We start from the raw sequence: 18,317 nt of genomic DNA, 5'->3' as shown, positions 1-18,317 counted from the left end.
ATGCTATTTTTCTTATGCAGAGCACAATTATATATTACACAGCGTAATTGCAATGTGCAGATCATATAAACACAATTATAAAAGGGATTCAAAGTAAATTTGAGAGAAGTTTCAAAGTACAAGAATCATAACTTTTATTTGATGCATATTTTTATCATGCTATGCCCTTTGTTTTGTGTGTGTAAACACCAACTATAAGTGTGAAATGTATTATAATGAACATTCCCAAAACACAGGATTTCAGTTAGGTAACTGTTTTTTCCAGAAAGAAATGAAACTTGTCTTTTCTCCCAAACTCTGAAGGTCAAAAACACACTTGTGGGTGAAGAAAATACTTCAGTGCCTGCAGTACTTAACCTTTCCCCTATAAGAAGCCAAGTGAAAATAGCTTTTGCAACCAGAATAAAACCAGAGCAGCCTGCGAGTAACTCGCAGTCTGTTAAGGTTTTATGCTGTTGGCTGCTCATCGGTAACTTACGGTTGGAAATGAAACCTTTAAAACTTGAATTTAGTGAGAAAGGTCTTTAATTAAATTCAACTTTTTAAGGGACTACAAATGCCTGAAAATACGTATCTAAGTGGGAAAGGGTTTAAGTGACAGAACTAGGCTCTCTGCTTTAGAAATGTTATTGATGCAGTTTCATATGATGTTCTCTGTCAATTTCAGGAACGCTATAGACCCAACCTATCCTGCCAACCAGTTTGTTCTCTATGATGATGTGCCACTATACTGGGACGCATGGGATGTCATGGACTATCACATGGAAACTGGGTCAGTAGTCGATGTGGTATAAAAGAGACATGTGTACACTATGAAAAATAGTGTGCTTCAAATAATTTCCCTAAACGCTTTCAGATACTGCATGACATTAGTTTTTGTGTGAGAGTCTACCTACATTACTGACTGTTCAAGTTTGAGTTTTACTCTCGTCCATTGATTTTTATGCCCCTCTTCTTCGTGTATATTGTTTTCCTGGATGTCCGTCAATCTGTTGGTCGGTCGGTAGACCAGTTAGTTTCCGATCAATAACTCGACAATGAATTGACTGATTGGCTTGATACTTCACAATTCATGTGCATTGGCCTTGAACAGTAGATGACCTCTATTGAAATTGAGGTCACTAGGTCAAAGGTCAAGGTCAGTGCCACAATAAGTGTGAAAAGCGTTTCCGATCAATAACTCATCAACTAATTTACCGATTAGCTGGATACTTCCCGTGTGCATTGGATGGACAGTAGATGACCCCTATTGAAATGTTTCCGATTACTAACTCGTCAGCATTGACAGATTTGCCTGAAACTTCCCAAGTGCATTGGACTTGGACTGTAGATGACCCCTATTGAAATTGGGGTCGCTAGGTCAAAGGTCATGGTCACTGTCACAATAAGTGGGAAAAACATTTCTGATCAATAACTCGTCAAAGAATCAACCGATTGGCTTGATACTTCCCATGTGCATGGGCCTTGGACAGTAGATAACCCCTATTGAAATTTGGGTCACTAGGTCAAAGTTAAAGCTAATTGTCACAATATGCATGAAAATTGTTTTCAATTAATAACTTTAGTCAACAAATTGAACGATTTGCTTGATATTTCACATGTGCATTGGCCTGCAACAGTAGATGACCCCTATTGAAATTGGGGTCACTAGGTCAAAGCCCTGTTTGGGGTGCATGTGTCTTCGACCGTGGAACTCTTGTTATCCCCCGCCATAGGCGGAGGGATATTGTTTTGGCTATGTCTGTCTTCCCGTCCGTCTTTCCGGCTGTCCGGCCATCTGGCTTTTTTTGTGTCTGAAGCCACACTTGAAAGTGCTATTGTGGATTTCATTGAAACTTGTTCGAGTATATATATATGGATTAGAGGATGATGCACGCCAAATGGCATTGTACACCATCTGTTAGCAAAAGAGTTATGGCCCTTTGTATCTTAAAAAAATGCTTTTTTAGCTGAGTGTCAAATATAACAGAAGCATATTGGCGGGGGATATCAATTCAACGAATTTGCTTGTTAACAAAGTTATGGGCCTTGAAAGGTATTCTCTAAAATAGCTGATGTGTGGCTTTTAAATGCATAAGGGGGTATTGTGTTTCACAAACAAATCTCTTGTTATTGTGAGGATTTGCCTTTACAATTAAAAACCATTAATTGCCTCATAGTCAGATGCCATTTCTGAGATTGAAATAACTTTCTTTGCAGACCGTACACTAGTGAATTATGCAACCAAACTTCACATTGTAATTGCATCTGTTCAGGGAAATACAGCGATAAAAAGGAATTCATTTGACCGGATTTCGTCTTAAATTCTGTTATGTCTGTTCAGAAGAGATCTTCAGTACTTAATTTAATGGAAAAATTTGGATGCTTGAGCTTTCAGCATTAAATTTGGCTGTTGTGCAAGGCATTATTATATTGGGAGCAATAAAGCTAAATGAGTCTTTATAAATGATTGGATAATTAACATTAGGGTTAATGGAATACATTTTTATCTCACATTGAATAGTCATGAAACTTCTTGTTTTATTGTAGAATTGTTCTGAGTGTATCCTTTTTCTGGTTCATCTTTCCTTTTTTAAATCCCTGAATTGACTAACTTGGAAAACTGTTGAATTAAAGCATATTTTATAGACTAAGTAACATAAAAATAAAAACACATAAAAGAACAGTACTAATTGAATCAACTTTGGAACAAGGGTACTGATGTACATGTACCAGTTGTTTGTGCAATTCTGTGTTCTTTGAACACTTATAATTCACCTTATCACATTTAGCATATCTCTATAAATCTCTCAGTGTACTTGAGAATCTAATTAAAACGCTTTTCTGTAATTGTAAATGTACGTTCACGATTTAAACATCGCATAATGTGATTAATGCTAATTAAATTTGAATAAAATTGAGAGTTATGTAAATAAATTGAGGGAAAGGTAAATAAAGAATCAATTAGATGTGATAAGAACTACTTACACTATCACTAATTTATTTTCTACTGGCACATGAGTCTATTAAAGTCTCTATAACGCTCAAAAGCAACGAAAATTTCGTTAAGTATTTCGTAAAATAAAGTTAACACCTTAACAATCAGTGTTCCTTATAGCAATAGCCAAAATTTCAACGCTAGATGTGGTATGATTACATAGATTTTTGTAGATACAAAATGCTCGTCTTTATTTATTTGTGGCCACAATTAATTCCAGCGAATATATCTATTCATACGACACAAGAACACCATTTAAGTGTTCATGTGTCGTATGAATAGATATGCAAAACAAAAATAAAAACGAGCATTTTGTATCTACAAACATCTATTTTACCAGACCACATCTGACGTTGAAATTTCGGCAGTTGCCATAAGGAACACTGGTTTTTAATTGGTCAAGTTTATTTTACAAACAATTGTAAGAAATCTTCGTTGATTTTGAATAGTAATGTTACTTTAATATATAAAGCACATGGTTTCAATGTGCATGTTTTTTTTAATAGGCATATGCACATGAAGAGGAATTGTATGCTTATATCAATAAATGATTATAAAGCAAAATCAATATTCCAGTGTTTAATTTTAGTTTCAGTTTAAGAATGCTTAATTAAGTATTTGCTTGTAATAAATATTTTTAAAAAAGCTTTGATAAGCCTTGAAATTGCAACTGAAATGTATACATTGACCTTTAAGTATAAGCCTGTGCTTGATGTTGTGTTTTTACAAACCTAATAGAAGTTATCAAAGCCACTAGTCTCAGATTATTTGCTTATTAAAATATTATTATGCCCCCCTTCGAAGAAGAGGGGGTATATTGTTTTGCACATGTCGGTCGGTCGTTCCGTCCACCAGATGGTTTCCGGATGATAACTCAAGAACGCTTAGGCCTGGGATCAAGAAATTTCATAGGTACATTGATCATGACTGGCAGATGACCCCTATTGATTTTCAGGTCACTAGGTCAAAGGTCAAGGTCACAGTGACTCAAAATAGTAAAATGGTTTCCGGATGATAACTCAAGAATGCTTAGGCCTAGGATCATGAAACTTTATAGGTACATTGATCATGACTGGCAGATGACCCCTATTGATTTTCAGGTCACTATGTCAAAGGTCAAGGTCACAGTGACTCGAAATAGTAAAATGGTTTCCGGATGATAACTCAAGAATGCTTACGCCTAGGATCATGAAACTTCATAGGTACATTGATCATGACTGGCAAATGACCCCTATTGATTTTCAGGTCACTAGGTCAAAGGTCAAGGTCACAGTGACTCGAAGCAGTCAAATAGTTTCTGGATGATAACTCAAGAATGCTTATGCCTAGAATCATGAAACTTCATAGGTACATTGATCATGACTGGCAGATGACCCCTATTGATTTTCAGGTCACTAGGTCAAATGTCAAGGTCACAGTGACTCGAAACAGTAAAATGGTTTCCGGATGATAACTTAAAAATGCTTGCGCCTAGGATCATGAAACTTCATAGGAACATTGATCTTGACTGGCAAATGACCTCTATTGATTTTCAGGTCACTAGGTCGAAGGTCAAGGTCACAGTGACTCAAAACAGTAAAATGGTTTCCTGATGATAACTCAAGAATAATTAGGCCTAGGATAACGAAACTTCATAGGTACATTGATCATGACTGGCAGATGACCCCTATTGATTTTCAGGTCACTAGGTCAAAAGTCAAGGTCACAGTGACAAATAATGTATTCACACAATGGCTGCCACTACAACTGACAGCTCATATGGGGGGCATGCATGTTTTATTTTATTATTATTTAAAACATTTTATTGAAAAATGTAGCTGTAGCAAATGTACATTATATTTAAATATATTCAGAAAGTGCAAGATATGTTTGTTTTGTTTTCTGAATAAGATTTGGTACTTGCTCAATATGTGACTTTTGTTTAGTTCAATGTGGTCAAATTGATTTCGCCGTATTTGATTGAAAAGATAAACACATACAATCATTATATGAAAGCGCTGCTTTTAAAATAAGTGCTATTTATTACAGGGATGTTGCATCTTAAATTTTGATGTACAGGTTTTGTACTACCAGTAATGGTTAATAACATCAAAACAAAATTATTCTAAAGTGCAAGTCTAGACGTATATATATCATTCTAATAAAGATGGAATTTGGAGATAGATGATCTGTATTTCTATAAAACAGTATAAAGTAATTTATAGTTTACTGGTACAATTAAACGATAAGTCATTAATTTAATGGATTTTAATTGGATTTTGAAGCTCAATTTCAATGGTGACCTTTTACTAAATTAAAATCTGGCATTGAACATGGCAATCAAACTAAATTGTTCATGCGGCAAGATAATGCGATTGCTGCTCTTATATTTTCCTCTTTTCAGAAACCATTGATTAATAAAAGATAAGATGCCTTTACTATGCTTTACTGCAATTGTTTAATTCACACAAATGGTTTTCTTATCAAGACAATGTGTTTCTGAATAAATGAGCACAAATGATCACTTCATCAAGATCATGTGTCTCATACATCAACTATTGATGCTCATCCTAAAGTCAAGGCAAGCATTAACCCTTTCCCTTGCAGAAGCAAAGTGAAAATGGCTATGCGCAAACAACATCAAACCAGAACAGCCTGAGAGTAACTCGCAGTCTGTTTTGCTTTTATGCTGTTTTCCCCCATCAGTATCTTAGGGTTAGAAATTAAACCTTTTTAAATTAAATTTTGTAAGAAAGGTCTTTAACTGAAGTTTTCTTTCGAAACTACAAATGCGTCAAATACAAGTGACTTATTTTTTAATGGCAAAAACACGTTTTTACTTTCAAATGTATTAGGTAATCATAAACTCGTCTGAATGGCTCTTGAAGATTTTTTTTGTTACTTTACATAAATCAGATGTTATATTAGTGTAGGTAAAGTCTTATAGATGCAAACAATAACAGCTTCTATATGTATAGCAGTCTCCACATCAACTACCAAAGGATTGGCCCAGTAAACAAACTGGTTCTAACATTGTAAAAAAATACATATTGCCAGTTTGGCCAGATTGAGATGTGATGGTTTACGGCTCACAGTCATGCATTTTGGCTTTAAATAGGGTGCAAGAATTTTGAAAATGAACAAACAGTACTCGCGAAAATGATTTTTGATTTGCATTTTACCAGTGTGTGAGTGCTTACAGTTGACAAGGAACATACATTGTGCTTCATTTCTTCATTATCTTGTATGATAACTGTATTTCTTATGATAGTTAAAATATTTTATACATAAATGTGGTACTGCAAAAACAACATATCTGTTACACAACCTACATTTTGGCGTCCAGTGACTTTTGTAGGAGGAATCAGTGTCCCATTGAAACATTTCCCGTTTTCAAAGATTTATGGATCAGAAACTTACCCAATCCAAACACCCTATCAACAAATGTGTATTCTCTATTTTATTGTAGGAAACCAGTACAGACTGTGATATCAGAAGCTGAGATCATTGAGAAAGGACCACTGAGAGCTTCATTGAAGGTAGGCTTGTTAGTATGAAGACTGAACAATGTTGAGAAGTCATGTACCCCAACAATATGTGGTAACAATATGTCAGACTGTTGTATAAGACATTCTGAAAAGATTAAATAAAGGCAAAAAACAACAACATTTGAGCTGGTGATCCCTACCTGTATGTTTAGCTAGAAATCTACAAAGAGTTAGTTTTTATGCCCCCCTTCGAAGAAGAGGGGGTATATTGTTTTGCACATGTCTGTCGGTCCATCCACCAGATGGTTTCCGGATGATAACTCAAGAACGCTTAAGCCTAAAATCATGAAACTTCATAGGTACATTGATCATGACTCCCAGATGACCCCTATTGATTTTCAGGTCACTAGAACAAAGGTCAAGGTCACAGTGACTCGAACCAGTAAAATGGTTTCCGCATGATAACTCAAGAACGCTTTCGCCTATGATCATGACACTTCATAGGTACATTGATCATGACTCGCAGATGACCCCTATTGATTTTCAGGTCACTAGGTCAAAGGTCAAGGTCACGGTGACAAAAAACATATTCACAGAATGGCTGCCACTACAACTGACAGCACATATGGGGGGCATGCATGTTTTACAAACAGCCCTTGTTATTGAGTTATTTAGTGTTACTCAATATAGCTTATCAGTCTGACTTGTTGTTTCAATTTGAAAATAAAAATGGCCAACTTCAGTGAAATATAGTAAAGTAGAAGGTCCTTAAATCACTGTAAAAGTTGGCTAGGCACATGACCATGCATTTAATATATTTGCAAAAATCAAACTTGACACTCATGTACACCCACCATATAAGTCTATCTTTTGTGCACAAGAACCATAAAGCTAATGTCAGGGTCGATGTCATATTTAGAGGTCACTGGTCAGAACACAGCAGATTTTTCTTCAAGAAAAAAAGGCTTGGCCAAGGCCAAAGCATTACGTACTTCTTATAAAATGGCGCAAATATTAATCTATATGGTATACATTTATTTGATTGTGAACAAAAATCCCATAGCTACATGCACCAAGTACATGAGGAATAAAAATACAGCATGTATAGTCAAGGCCATGCATCAGTGTCAAAATGATATTTTTGGGTATTAAATCAAATCACTTATAGTGATAGTTTGTGTTGGTATCATTATTTGCAAAGTATGCAAGTTAGAATTTCTTCATTATAAAGGAATCATGTGTATTTTGTACATGATTTCAGGTGAGCTTACAGATCAGCGCTCACAGCTCTATCACCCAGTACATCAGTCTGGATACTGAGACCCCATATCTGCGTTTCCAAACAGAGGTAAGTGACAACTGACACAGCACTGATTTTTTTCAGTAAGTTATATTAAGGCATTTTCAAAGAAGATGCCTTGTTTTACTCTGGAATAAGAGTCATACCTTATCAGAGATCTTGTGACATTATTAGCTCTCAACACATACAAATTTATTATACACCAATTACCATTGGAAATGGGGGCTATATAGGAGTCACTTTGTCTGTCTGTCGGTCAGTCTGTCTGTCACATAAATTTCAACCAATCTTCACCAAACTTGGTCAGAAGTTGTATCTAGATGATGTCTAGGTCAAGTTTGAATATGGGTCATGCTGGGTCAAAAACTAGGTCCCAGAGTCACTAAGTGCGTTTCAAACCGAAAGTTTGTCCCAACCATAACTATGTCATTTATCGTTAGATTTTAAAATGACTTGGTACATTTGTTTACCATAATAGAATGGTGTGTCATACGAAAGAAGTACGTCAATATCTCCAAGGTCAAAGTCACTCTTGCCCATAAATGAGTGTGACCCAGCCATAACTATGTCATTTATTGTGAGACTTTAAAGTAGTTTTGAACATTTTTTACCATCATTGGATGGTGTGTCATGCGAAAGAATTACGTCGATATCTCCAAGATCAAGGTCAAACTTTGAGTTCAAAGGTCAAAAATGGCCATAAATGAGCTTGTCCGGACCATACCTGTCGTTCACTGTGAGATTTTAAAATTACTAGGTACATTTGTTGATAATCATTGGACGGTGTGTCATGTGAAAGAAGTACGTCTATATCTCCAAGGTCAAGGTCACACTTGGAGTTCAAAAGTAAAAAATGGCCATAAATGACCTTGTCCGGGCCATTACTATGTCATTCATTGTGAGATTTTAAAATGACTCTGTTTATTAATTTTGTTCACAGTCATAGGACGGCGTGTCATGCAAAAGAATTCAAGAGTTCAAAGGTCAAAATGGCCATAAATGATAATGGCATAATAATTCTTAAAAATCGCCATAAATTAGCTTCTCTTTTTTTGTGAAGACAGCATGTGAAACATTCTGCGTCAATGTAGCATGTGGGGGTATACATCACGTCTTTGACAAAGCTCTAGTAATCAATTTGTTAATACAATATAGGGAATGCAAAAGATTGAACTAGTTGGAAAAAAATAACTGAAATGATTTATCAGATGGTTTCCAACTCACCACTACAACAATGTCATACTGATAAAGTATTTAGTCAGTCTTGGAACCTTTGACATTTTACCATTTCAAAAAAGCATGATTAAATATAAATGTGTATTTTAATAAATGTTTAGACTTGTAACCATTTGGGAGCTTGAAATAAGAGAAGATTGGGAGTAAGTTACTCCCAATTTTAAGTTTCAATACAATATACCCTCAAACTGAAGTTGTTGAGGTATGAACTTTTGCAAACAAATGCTTGAGGAGTCATATATCAAAATCTTGGAAGTAAGAATTCTGAATTATGTTAATCTTTTGCAAGCCCTGGATCACTACTCAAAATTTGCTAAGGATCACTTTGTATTTTCACATTATCTTCACTTTTGTATAACGTTCATTTTAAATTGTTATTTTGCAGGTTTTGATATTAGAATGTGTGTTTTTGATTTTATTTTTATGTACTGATTTATCATTGATGCGTGACGCTGGCTGAATCTAGCTAAGGGGTGAACTTCAAATTACACATACTATAAAAAGTGATCCTTATCAAATTTTGAATAGTATAGTAACAAAATTGCTATAGGTCTAAAAAATAAAGCAAACTGCATAAAATGAAAAGTTTCACTGCAGCAAAGTAATAGCTTTACTTAGAGTAGTGATATAAGTTGTACTATAAAACTTGTAATGTACATACTTTTATTGCAAAATACTGTTAAATTTCCTGAAGACACTTAATAAAAGTCAGCGGCAGATTGTTGATAAATGTTTTTTTTAAAGGTTAACAAAAGCTCTGTGTGGTATACTGTTCAGGTGAGCTGGCATGAGAACCGCAAGATGTTGAAGGTGGAATTCCCAACAAGCGTTCACACCCGTGAGGCCACATATGATATCCAGTTTGGGCACATCAAGCGGGGTAACCATAGAAACACCTCCTGGGACACCGCCAGGTTCGAGGTAGAGGATTTGTCATAAAGATTATTTAAAGTGTCTATTGAAGAATTTTACCCCAAACTTGTTTTTTACATCAAGGTAGTATGTTATGATAGTATTATCTAACCATGCATACAGTCAGCTTTTTAGTTCACTTTTTGTCCTATATATATGTGCATCTTCAACATTTAATCTCTGAACACTCTAGAGGACAAATTAATTTTGAAACTTTTTTATCATTATTTATCTTGTTGTGCATGTAAAATGGAATCTTATGCAAAATGTAGAACTGTGTTTAATTTACAGATACAAATCATCAAATAACAATTTTTGTTAAGCAAGTTGAAAATGCTGGCTATTAGATTTGGGTACAGTAGGCGGTTGTGAGAACAGGCAGCATCAAATAAGTGGTATCCAGTAGATATCTAGTATGCATGGTCTGGTCTGCATTAGACTTATGATACATCAAGCTGGTACAGAGACCACATTTGGATTGTATTTTGGGCATGTCATGTACAGGTCAATATCACTGTTACTAAAAATAGAAAGCAAAACTGTGCCTGCTCAATAACTTTCGCTTTTGATCAAGATAATTACACAAACATTTTTTGTAAACATAGTGGGGCCAGTAGGTTAGGGCAAAGATCACTGTTATATTTATTTTGAACAGCAAAAACAAAAATAGGTGGTTTACAGCTGATAACTTTGAATTGAATTGATCAATCTTGATGGAACTAAAGATAGAGAAAACTTGCATAGCAACCCTTTAGATTATGATTGTATTTTGGTTGTTGCAAGTTAAGGTCAATATCACTTATTACCGTTTGAAAAATATCTAACTCTCAACAACTTGAGTTTGGATAGAAGAAATGCATGTACTGAAATAGATACATAGTGCATGCAAACTTAGTATGGGGTTTTAGTTTGGAGCAGTCATTTAAGGTGTAGGTCACTGTGACTATACGTAAGAAGAGTGGTTTCCAGTTAGTAACTTAATGGAAATATTGCACTGAATTTTTTACTTTGCACTGCTGCATACATTTTTGCAAATTAAAATAAAAATGAAAATGGTAAGTACAAATACTATCACAGATTGAACACAAAGAAAACAGGTCTCTTGATGTGTCATTATTCCAATTTTAGTATTTTGGATAATATTAATAGAACATCTTTTTGTTTAGAGGTTCTCTGACTTCAATTAAATTACAATAAGCCATATTGATTAGAAGACCAATAAAAAACATGTATTTGAGTTTTGATACAAAATTGTGTTTGCAGGTAGCATACGTGTAGACATAGCTTGAGATTGAATATTTATTTTAATGTATTTTAATTAAATCTTAGACCTGGAGTTGTTGTGTTGGCAATTTTCTTGTTAGAGTGAACATTTGATATCTTAAATCATATATGATACTTTTTTATTTAAGCCCAATATCATTTGAGTTATCTATTTGCCATTTTTTATTCTTGCATGATTTGATGTGTTTTGAGCATTCTGTGAAAGATTAATAATACCAGTGCCTCTGATTGACCTGTTTATCATGAGCTTATGACGTCAACTTGCCACATTAATGACATCTTAGTCAAAACAAGTTCTTAATTATTACTAGAGAAATGTGTTTGCTCTGTGTGTAAAACTAGGCTGAGGGGATTATATACCAATTATCAAACACTGCTGTGATGCAATAATGTCAGCATTGATGAATGACAGATTTTCTTGACAAGCGATATTTTGGCTCTATCAATGTGACATATTTTCCCATCTTGCTTATTGCTTATTTATCAGATATGTCCTAAATAACTCACAGTGAAGACCATTGATATTGTTTATCAAGCTACATTAATCATTTTCAGAAACACATCTCTTGTTATGTGTTTCTGACAAACACATCTCTTGTTATGCCCTAAGATCGAATGATCGGGGGTATATTGTTTTGTCTGTCTGTCATTGTATGTGTCTGTCATTGTATGTGTCAAAAAACTTAAACCTTGGTCATAACTTTTGCAATATTGAAGATAGCAACTTGATATATGGCATGCATGTGTATCTCATGGAGCTGCACATTTTGAGTGGTGAAAGGTCAAGGTCATTCTTCAAGGTCAAAGGTCACATATATGGCTTTAAAGCGGTGCATTAGGGGGCATTGTGTTTCTGACAAACACATGTCTTGTTTTCCATAAACTTATAAGTATATTGGCTTTAACTGGCATCAGAAAGGGGTTTCGTTAGCGCAGTGGTTGTTTAAATCCTTTCTAGTTTCATTGACCCTAAATCAATTCCCAGTCCCTAACCATGTGAGTTGTGTTGGTGTAAGCCATACTTAACAGTTTGCGTTTTTTCCAAGTACTGTGGTGTCCTTCCATATGTTATGAAACACTCAATTCAGGGTCATAGTATCAGACTGGAATGCCTTTTCTTATATTGAAAATATCAGGTTTCAACTTCTGGGACATTCCTAAACAACGCTTGTGTTGGATTCTTGGACATTGATTGTGTTAAGATCCGTCACATATATGGGGAAATCATTGGGCTGATGTATGTGTGTATGCCATCAATCAGTGCCCAAGGAAACGAAGACATGTCAATATCAAGTTCCATTATTAATTGGGAACTGGCCATGTTTTGACCTCAGGGATTAATAAACAGTCTGTTGGGACTTATATGTGGAGGCAGACGCGTAAATATTTCTTGACCTTGCATATTAGTCTGGTGTGAGATTTATTAGCATAATTGTCTTTAGAATCTAGAGACTTTCTTTTGTTGACATTTCTGATGTTATGATTTCAAGGTTCGTCCAGTTGTTGTGAAGTGTTTTGGGGCCTGTTATTAAAATTGTTTTGTAACAATTCGTTTCTGTCAACATAATTATGAAATTTTGCATCCAATACAAAATAAAAGATTGTTTTTGTTTTCAGAGATAAAAATATTCGAATTAAGAAGGGGTTTAAGAAAACATTTCTGTATCAGGGCTACATATACAATTGTCGACCAAATAAGAAATAAAATCTAACAAATATATTAGTATATTGTTTAAGAAACTGTACAGATAGTGAGGCAAACAAAATCGGTAGTTAACAGTGTTTATATCTTTAAGCTTTAAATATAATAACAAAAAATAAAGAAATTAATTTTAAAAAAGAACGAACAAAGGAACACACATCTATTTTGTAATGGCAAAGACAAGAGAGACTAGTAGCTTTTTCTTTGGAACCAGCGTAATGCATTTGTTCATATATAAATGATGAACCTATGTTAATCCCATTGATTGCAGGTTTGTGGACATAAGTGGTCTGACCTCTCAGAGCATGGGTTTGGAGTGTCAGTCCTCAATGACAGCAAGTATGGACACTCAGCCTTGGACAATGTGCTCAGGATGTCGCTGTAGGTGAAGAGCTCCAGCTTCTTTTTGTTTGTACCATCAGTGATGTACATTTATGACCCATTTTAATTGAAATTTGGCTTTCTCCTCGGTTTAACCCTTTTACTCTCAGGTTCACACTTTGATGCATTTTTATTCTCTTAGCAAACCAAATTAAATTTGAGATCTTTTTCAATCTTGAGGTACTGAGAAGCAGCAAACAGCATAACACCCGAACAAACTGTGAATGACATGCAGGTTGTTCTGGTTTTATGCTGGTTGCATATATAGCCATTTTCACTTTGCCTTTGAGTGGGAAAGCATTAAGAAGCACATATCTATATATTTTGATACATTTGAAAAACTTAAATATTTGCACTTGTCATGAATTATGGCAAATTAAGAAACATATATTGATTAAAAAAATGAACTCGAAGAAGAAAAAATAAAAACCTTAAACTATAAACAGACTAGGAATTGTATGCTCATAATAGTGCTGATTCAAATTATATGTGACCAAATTAAACACTGAAAAATGATGTTCTATTATTGAGTACTGAAGAGAAAACATATTAACTGTGTTCAAAATGGTGAATGTTCATGCATTTGTAGACTGCGATCCCCAAAGGCTCCTGACAATATGGCGGATATGGAGACACACACATTCACATACGCCTTGATGGCACATCATGGTATTGGCAAATAGTTACAATTGGTTTGCAAGTACATGTACTCACATTCAATTATTTGTTCTTTGTTTGGTTGTGTTTGATTGATAGATTTTTTTGGACATATTGAACAATATTCGATTTACAGATTTATTAGTCCCCTACTGGTGAAATCAAAGAGGGACTGATGGTTTGTGCTCTGTGTGGCTTTCAGTCTGTCACATTTTTCTGGATCCTGCGATAACTTTAAAAGTTCTTCATATTTTTTCATGAACCTTGAAACATAGACAGATGGCAATATTGAGATTTTGCACTTCATTTCATTTTGTTCCTACGTCAAGAATTCTGGTTTCTATGGCAACAAATAGACTAGAAGTATTGCTGAAAATGGTGGATCCTGCGATAACTTTAAAAGTTCTTAATATTTTTTCATGAAACTTGAAACATGGACAGATGGCGATAAGGAGATTATGCACGTCATTTCACTTTGTTATTTCGTCAAGAATTCCGGTTGCTATGGAAACAAATAGACCATAAATATTGCTGAATATGGTGGATCTTGCGATAACTTTTAAAGATCTTCAATCTCTCTAAAATAACTACCGGTAGGGGACTTTTACTGCTTGGCAATAGTCTTGTTTATATTTATTCTCTTACCATACTAAAAATGTTATTAGCAAGCTTGGCCATTCCTACTAGTTCACCTGAACATAATCTAATGCGAGGACATGACTACAGCTGTATTAGTATCTGTTCTAGTATCAAGAATTGCACATCTGCATTTAACATGTTGACTCTGATTAGCCTATGCGGACTGCACATGATATTCTGGGACAGCGTTTTAAGTACTTGCATTAAGTCATGGTTTTCCAAAGGCTTTTGTGCTCTTTCCAGGATCATTCCAGAAATCAGATGTTAACAAACACGCCTACTGCTTGAACAACCCTCTCATTGTACAGCAGCAACATGAGGACAAAACTCCTGCGACATTATCTGTGTTCAAGATGTCTTCAAACCAGGTCATCTTGGAGACAGTGAAAAAGGTGAAGCATTTAAGTTATGTTTTATTACTGTCATACTCAGTTGTCCAAATAAGCTACGGCTGAAAGAGACAGGTGATCAGGAACGTGTTGACATTTTATTTTTGAATATTTATTAAAAATTAGTTCATTGTGTTTCTGACAAACGCATCTCTTGTTGTTTATAATTAAATCATTTAAATTCTATCTTATTGTCCAATATGCACAAATTTCCTCCCTTTTCCTGTGCACAGCATCACAATAATCTCAACATGAGTTGTTTTTGAGCTCACTTGAGCACGCAATATAACAGAGTTGCAGTATATATTGAACTTATTTAATTTTGAATAACTCATTTCTTTTGAAAACTTGCTGAATTGTGAAACATACCATGGTATTCTGCCCTATCGAATTTCATAAAGTGTGAAGTCAACTTTAGTTTTTTGCTATGCATCGGTAACTCGTGATTTGTTGTTTGTGAACAATATTAAATATTTAAATGCATGACACATTCAACAGATTAAAATAACCTAATATGATACTAAACCTTAATTGATTAACTTCTCTATATGAAACTGCCTAAAACATACTTTTTACATCAAAAAGGACAGAAGGTGTTTTAGTAAGATATATATTTTATACAAGATATTTAAGGAGTTAATACATAATCACTATATACCGGACTTTCAATTCTTTTTAACTAGATGTGTATCTGCTAAAGTAGATTATTGGTATCATATATACCAAGTTAGAGTTCATTGCTTTAGTCTATATTCAAATAGATGATGTTAGTACATTTTATATGATGTTTTCTAGAGTGAAGATGACAAGGCCTTGATCTTGCGTTTCTACGAGTCGTTTGGAGGAACGTGTACTGTTACTATGACAACCATGTTGAAGTTCAAACTAGTGCAATTGTAAGTTTTGTCTGAAATATATATACTGTGTGAATTTTCTATGAAAGTAGGGTCATGTTCAAATGTAATGCATGTCATCTGTATGTGCACAGGTTACACACATTTTTTTTAAATGAATTTGTAACTGGATTTAAGTTTCTAATCTACATAACAAATATCTATATTTCAGAGTGAATGGTCTAGAGGAAGATATGGACATGTGGCCTGGTCTCAATCTGACACATTCAGATGGCAGCATCCACTTCACACTGAGGGCGTTCCAGATAATTTCGCTCAAACTTCTTCTCTAGATTGGACACATATAATCACATAGCTCAGTTATATCCAGAGTAGCCTCATTGTATGGATATTCATGGAGACAAATTATATTTGTTGTTATTTGTTTTGTTTTTATTGTGTTAATCGGTAGCTGTTAAAATTTGATTCACTTTATGATTATATGTAGTAATATAATCAGTATTTATCTTATTTTTTCTCTGATTCTTGAACTTGCTTTGTTCATGTGCATATTAATCCTGGCAGAAAATGATGTAGAATTGGTAGGTGTAATTCTTATCTTGCCTAAGTGCGTGTGTGTGTGTTCCCGACCATATCAATTTTCTGTGCATATCTCCTCCAACATTTAACAATCGATTTCTACGTATTTTATTGCCGTTTTGCTTCTCTTTTTTTCTAAATAAACAAATTGCAAATGTTTACTTATTTGGATAACACTCTACCTGTTGCAGGATACACTATCTGGGACAGCTTCTTGTATATATTTACTTTTATCCCACAATAGCGAGCTGAGCAGAGCTCCAGATAAGGATTTGTGAAATTAGTAACGGTACTGCCACTGACAGAAAGAAAAGGAAAGACGCTGCAAATCAATTAGTACATGTACTACCATATCCAAAAATACAGGTAGTACTGTACTACCCGTGTTCTTGGATATTGAAGTTTGTATAACTGACTTTACTAAAACATTTGCAGCAATTATAATAAATATAGTTAGCGTCTTAAACAGTTACTTTATAAGGTTTTCCATTCTGAATTTCTGTTTAGCCGGCCTTCCATTGAGCGCAGACTTTGTTTTTGATGGGTTTACGAGTTACCGGAAATCACGCGACAGAATAGACAATAATACTGGAACCCATTCTATAACTTTTCGGTAATTAGAGACCCACAAATCACTCCGCGCGGACGTATCAGTACGGCCAGATTTTTTTTGTAAATGCGTAAAAGGGATATAAAAGTCGTAATTGTACGTCCAGCTCATAAAAATAAATGCGTAAACCTTCATGAAAAAGCCGTATTTACGGCTGTGCAGCCCTTATCTGGAGCTCTGGAGTTGAGAGTGGAAAAAAGTTTGCATACGACATTTAATACTGGTACAGAGCATATGTATACTATGCAAATGTTTACTTATTTGGATTATACTATACCTGTTGCAGGATACACTATCTGGGACATCTTGTTGTATATATTTATTTTTATGTTGTAAAAATTAGCCATGTGGTGTATGTTTTTATGGTGTAAAGTTTTATTAATTCATATGATTGATAATGTTTTCCCTTTTCTTTGTTGTTTTTCTTAAAGATATAACGCGTTTATGTATATTGTAAACATTATCTTTGTGGTGTATGTTTTTATGCTGATAAGTGTTATAAATTCATGTAAACTTTTGTAAAGTTGTTTAAAAAAGACCACTTTAATTGTTGTTTTTGTTAAAGAAAGATTGATACAATTATACAATTGATGAGATCATTGCAATTTTGTATTTTAGTTTTATCTTCGAAATCAAAATACCAAATCCTTGAATCGTTTATGTACGACTAGCGGCTGACATAATATTGTTATTTTTGCCATGAAGGTTGAAGAATATTACGCACAATAATGAAATATAAACATGTAAGTGTGTACACTGTATTTCAAACATTGAAGAAGCAAAAAACTAAGTTGCGCATAAAGTAAACCGTAACGAATAAACAAACTGCACAAATAAAATAAACACGGACATATCGCTGTATGTTTTTGTGTTTAAAACATCATATTGCTCGTTGCTTTGTAAGTTAAATAATTAATATGTATTTACCAAAAATGAGTTGACAATTAATAACCATATATATTGGTCCGATTGCAAATATGTAAAATTAGGTCTTAATTAATATAGCACCATTTATAAGTGCTTGCAACGTCTTACAAACATTCAGACCTTTTACCGCAAGGTTGTATATAACGGCCACTTGAAACACTTTGCGAAACCGAAATTTCGCAAATTCATATACACTTTTCTTAAAGATTTGCCTCTTTCAGAAAAAGTATGTGATACAAGTTTAAAGTTTGATTAATATTTGATTATGTTTAAATATAAAAAGCGTTTTTTTCACTATAAAATTTATCAGGAAAGTTAGTTACGTTTGCACGCGATGGCTATGACGTACGCGGCAATAGCTATGGTGTGCTCAAGCTTAAGCTATGACTTGCGCACGTGAAAG

General features: G+C 34.3%; 1 protein-coding gene across 4 annotated transcripts in view; it reads left to right on the top strand.

Moving 5' to 3' along the window:
* Positions 1-17,838, top strand: part of LOC127850232 (alpha-mannosidase 2C1-like) — an 85,422-nt gene extending 67,584 nt beyond the window's left edge. For all 4 annotated transcript variants that reach the window (XM_052383100.1, XM_052383099.1, XM_052383102.1 and 1 more), the window contains exons 25-33: positions 668-772; positions 6,426-6,495; positions 7,706-7,792; positions 9,758-9,901; positions 13,150-13,259; positions 13,849-13,928; positions 14,799-14,947; positions 15,740-15,840; positions 16,010-17,838. In XM_052383100.1, the coding sequence (XP_052239060.1) occupies positions 668-772; positions 6,426-6,495; positions 7,706-7,792; positions 9,758-9,901; positions 13,150-13,259; positions 13,849-13,928; positions 14,799-14,947; positions 15,740-15,840; positions 16,010-16,130 (967 nt within the window). In that variant the 3' untranslated portion in view covers positions 16,131-17,838. The remainder of the gene's footprint in view (positions 1-667; positions 773-6,425; positions 6,496-7,705; positions 7,793-9,757; positions 9,902-13,149; positions 13,260-13,848; positions 13,929-14,798; positions 14,948-15,739; positions 15,841-16,009) is intronic.
* The last annotated feature ends 479 nt before the right edge of the window (positions 17,839-18,317 follow it).

The sequence above is a fragment of the Dreissena polymorpha genome, chromosome 11 (genome assembly GCF_020536995.1).
Source record: "Dreissena polymorpha isolate Duluth1 chromosome 11, UMN_Dpol_1.0, whole genome shotgun sequence".
In the NCBI taxonomy this organism is placed as follows: Eukaryota; Metazoa; Mollusca; class Bivalvia; order Myida; family Dreissenidae; genus Dreissena; species Dreissena polymorpha.
This window is presented reverse-complemented; position numbering and strand designations above follow the sequence as displayed.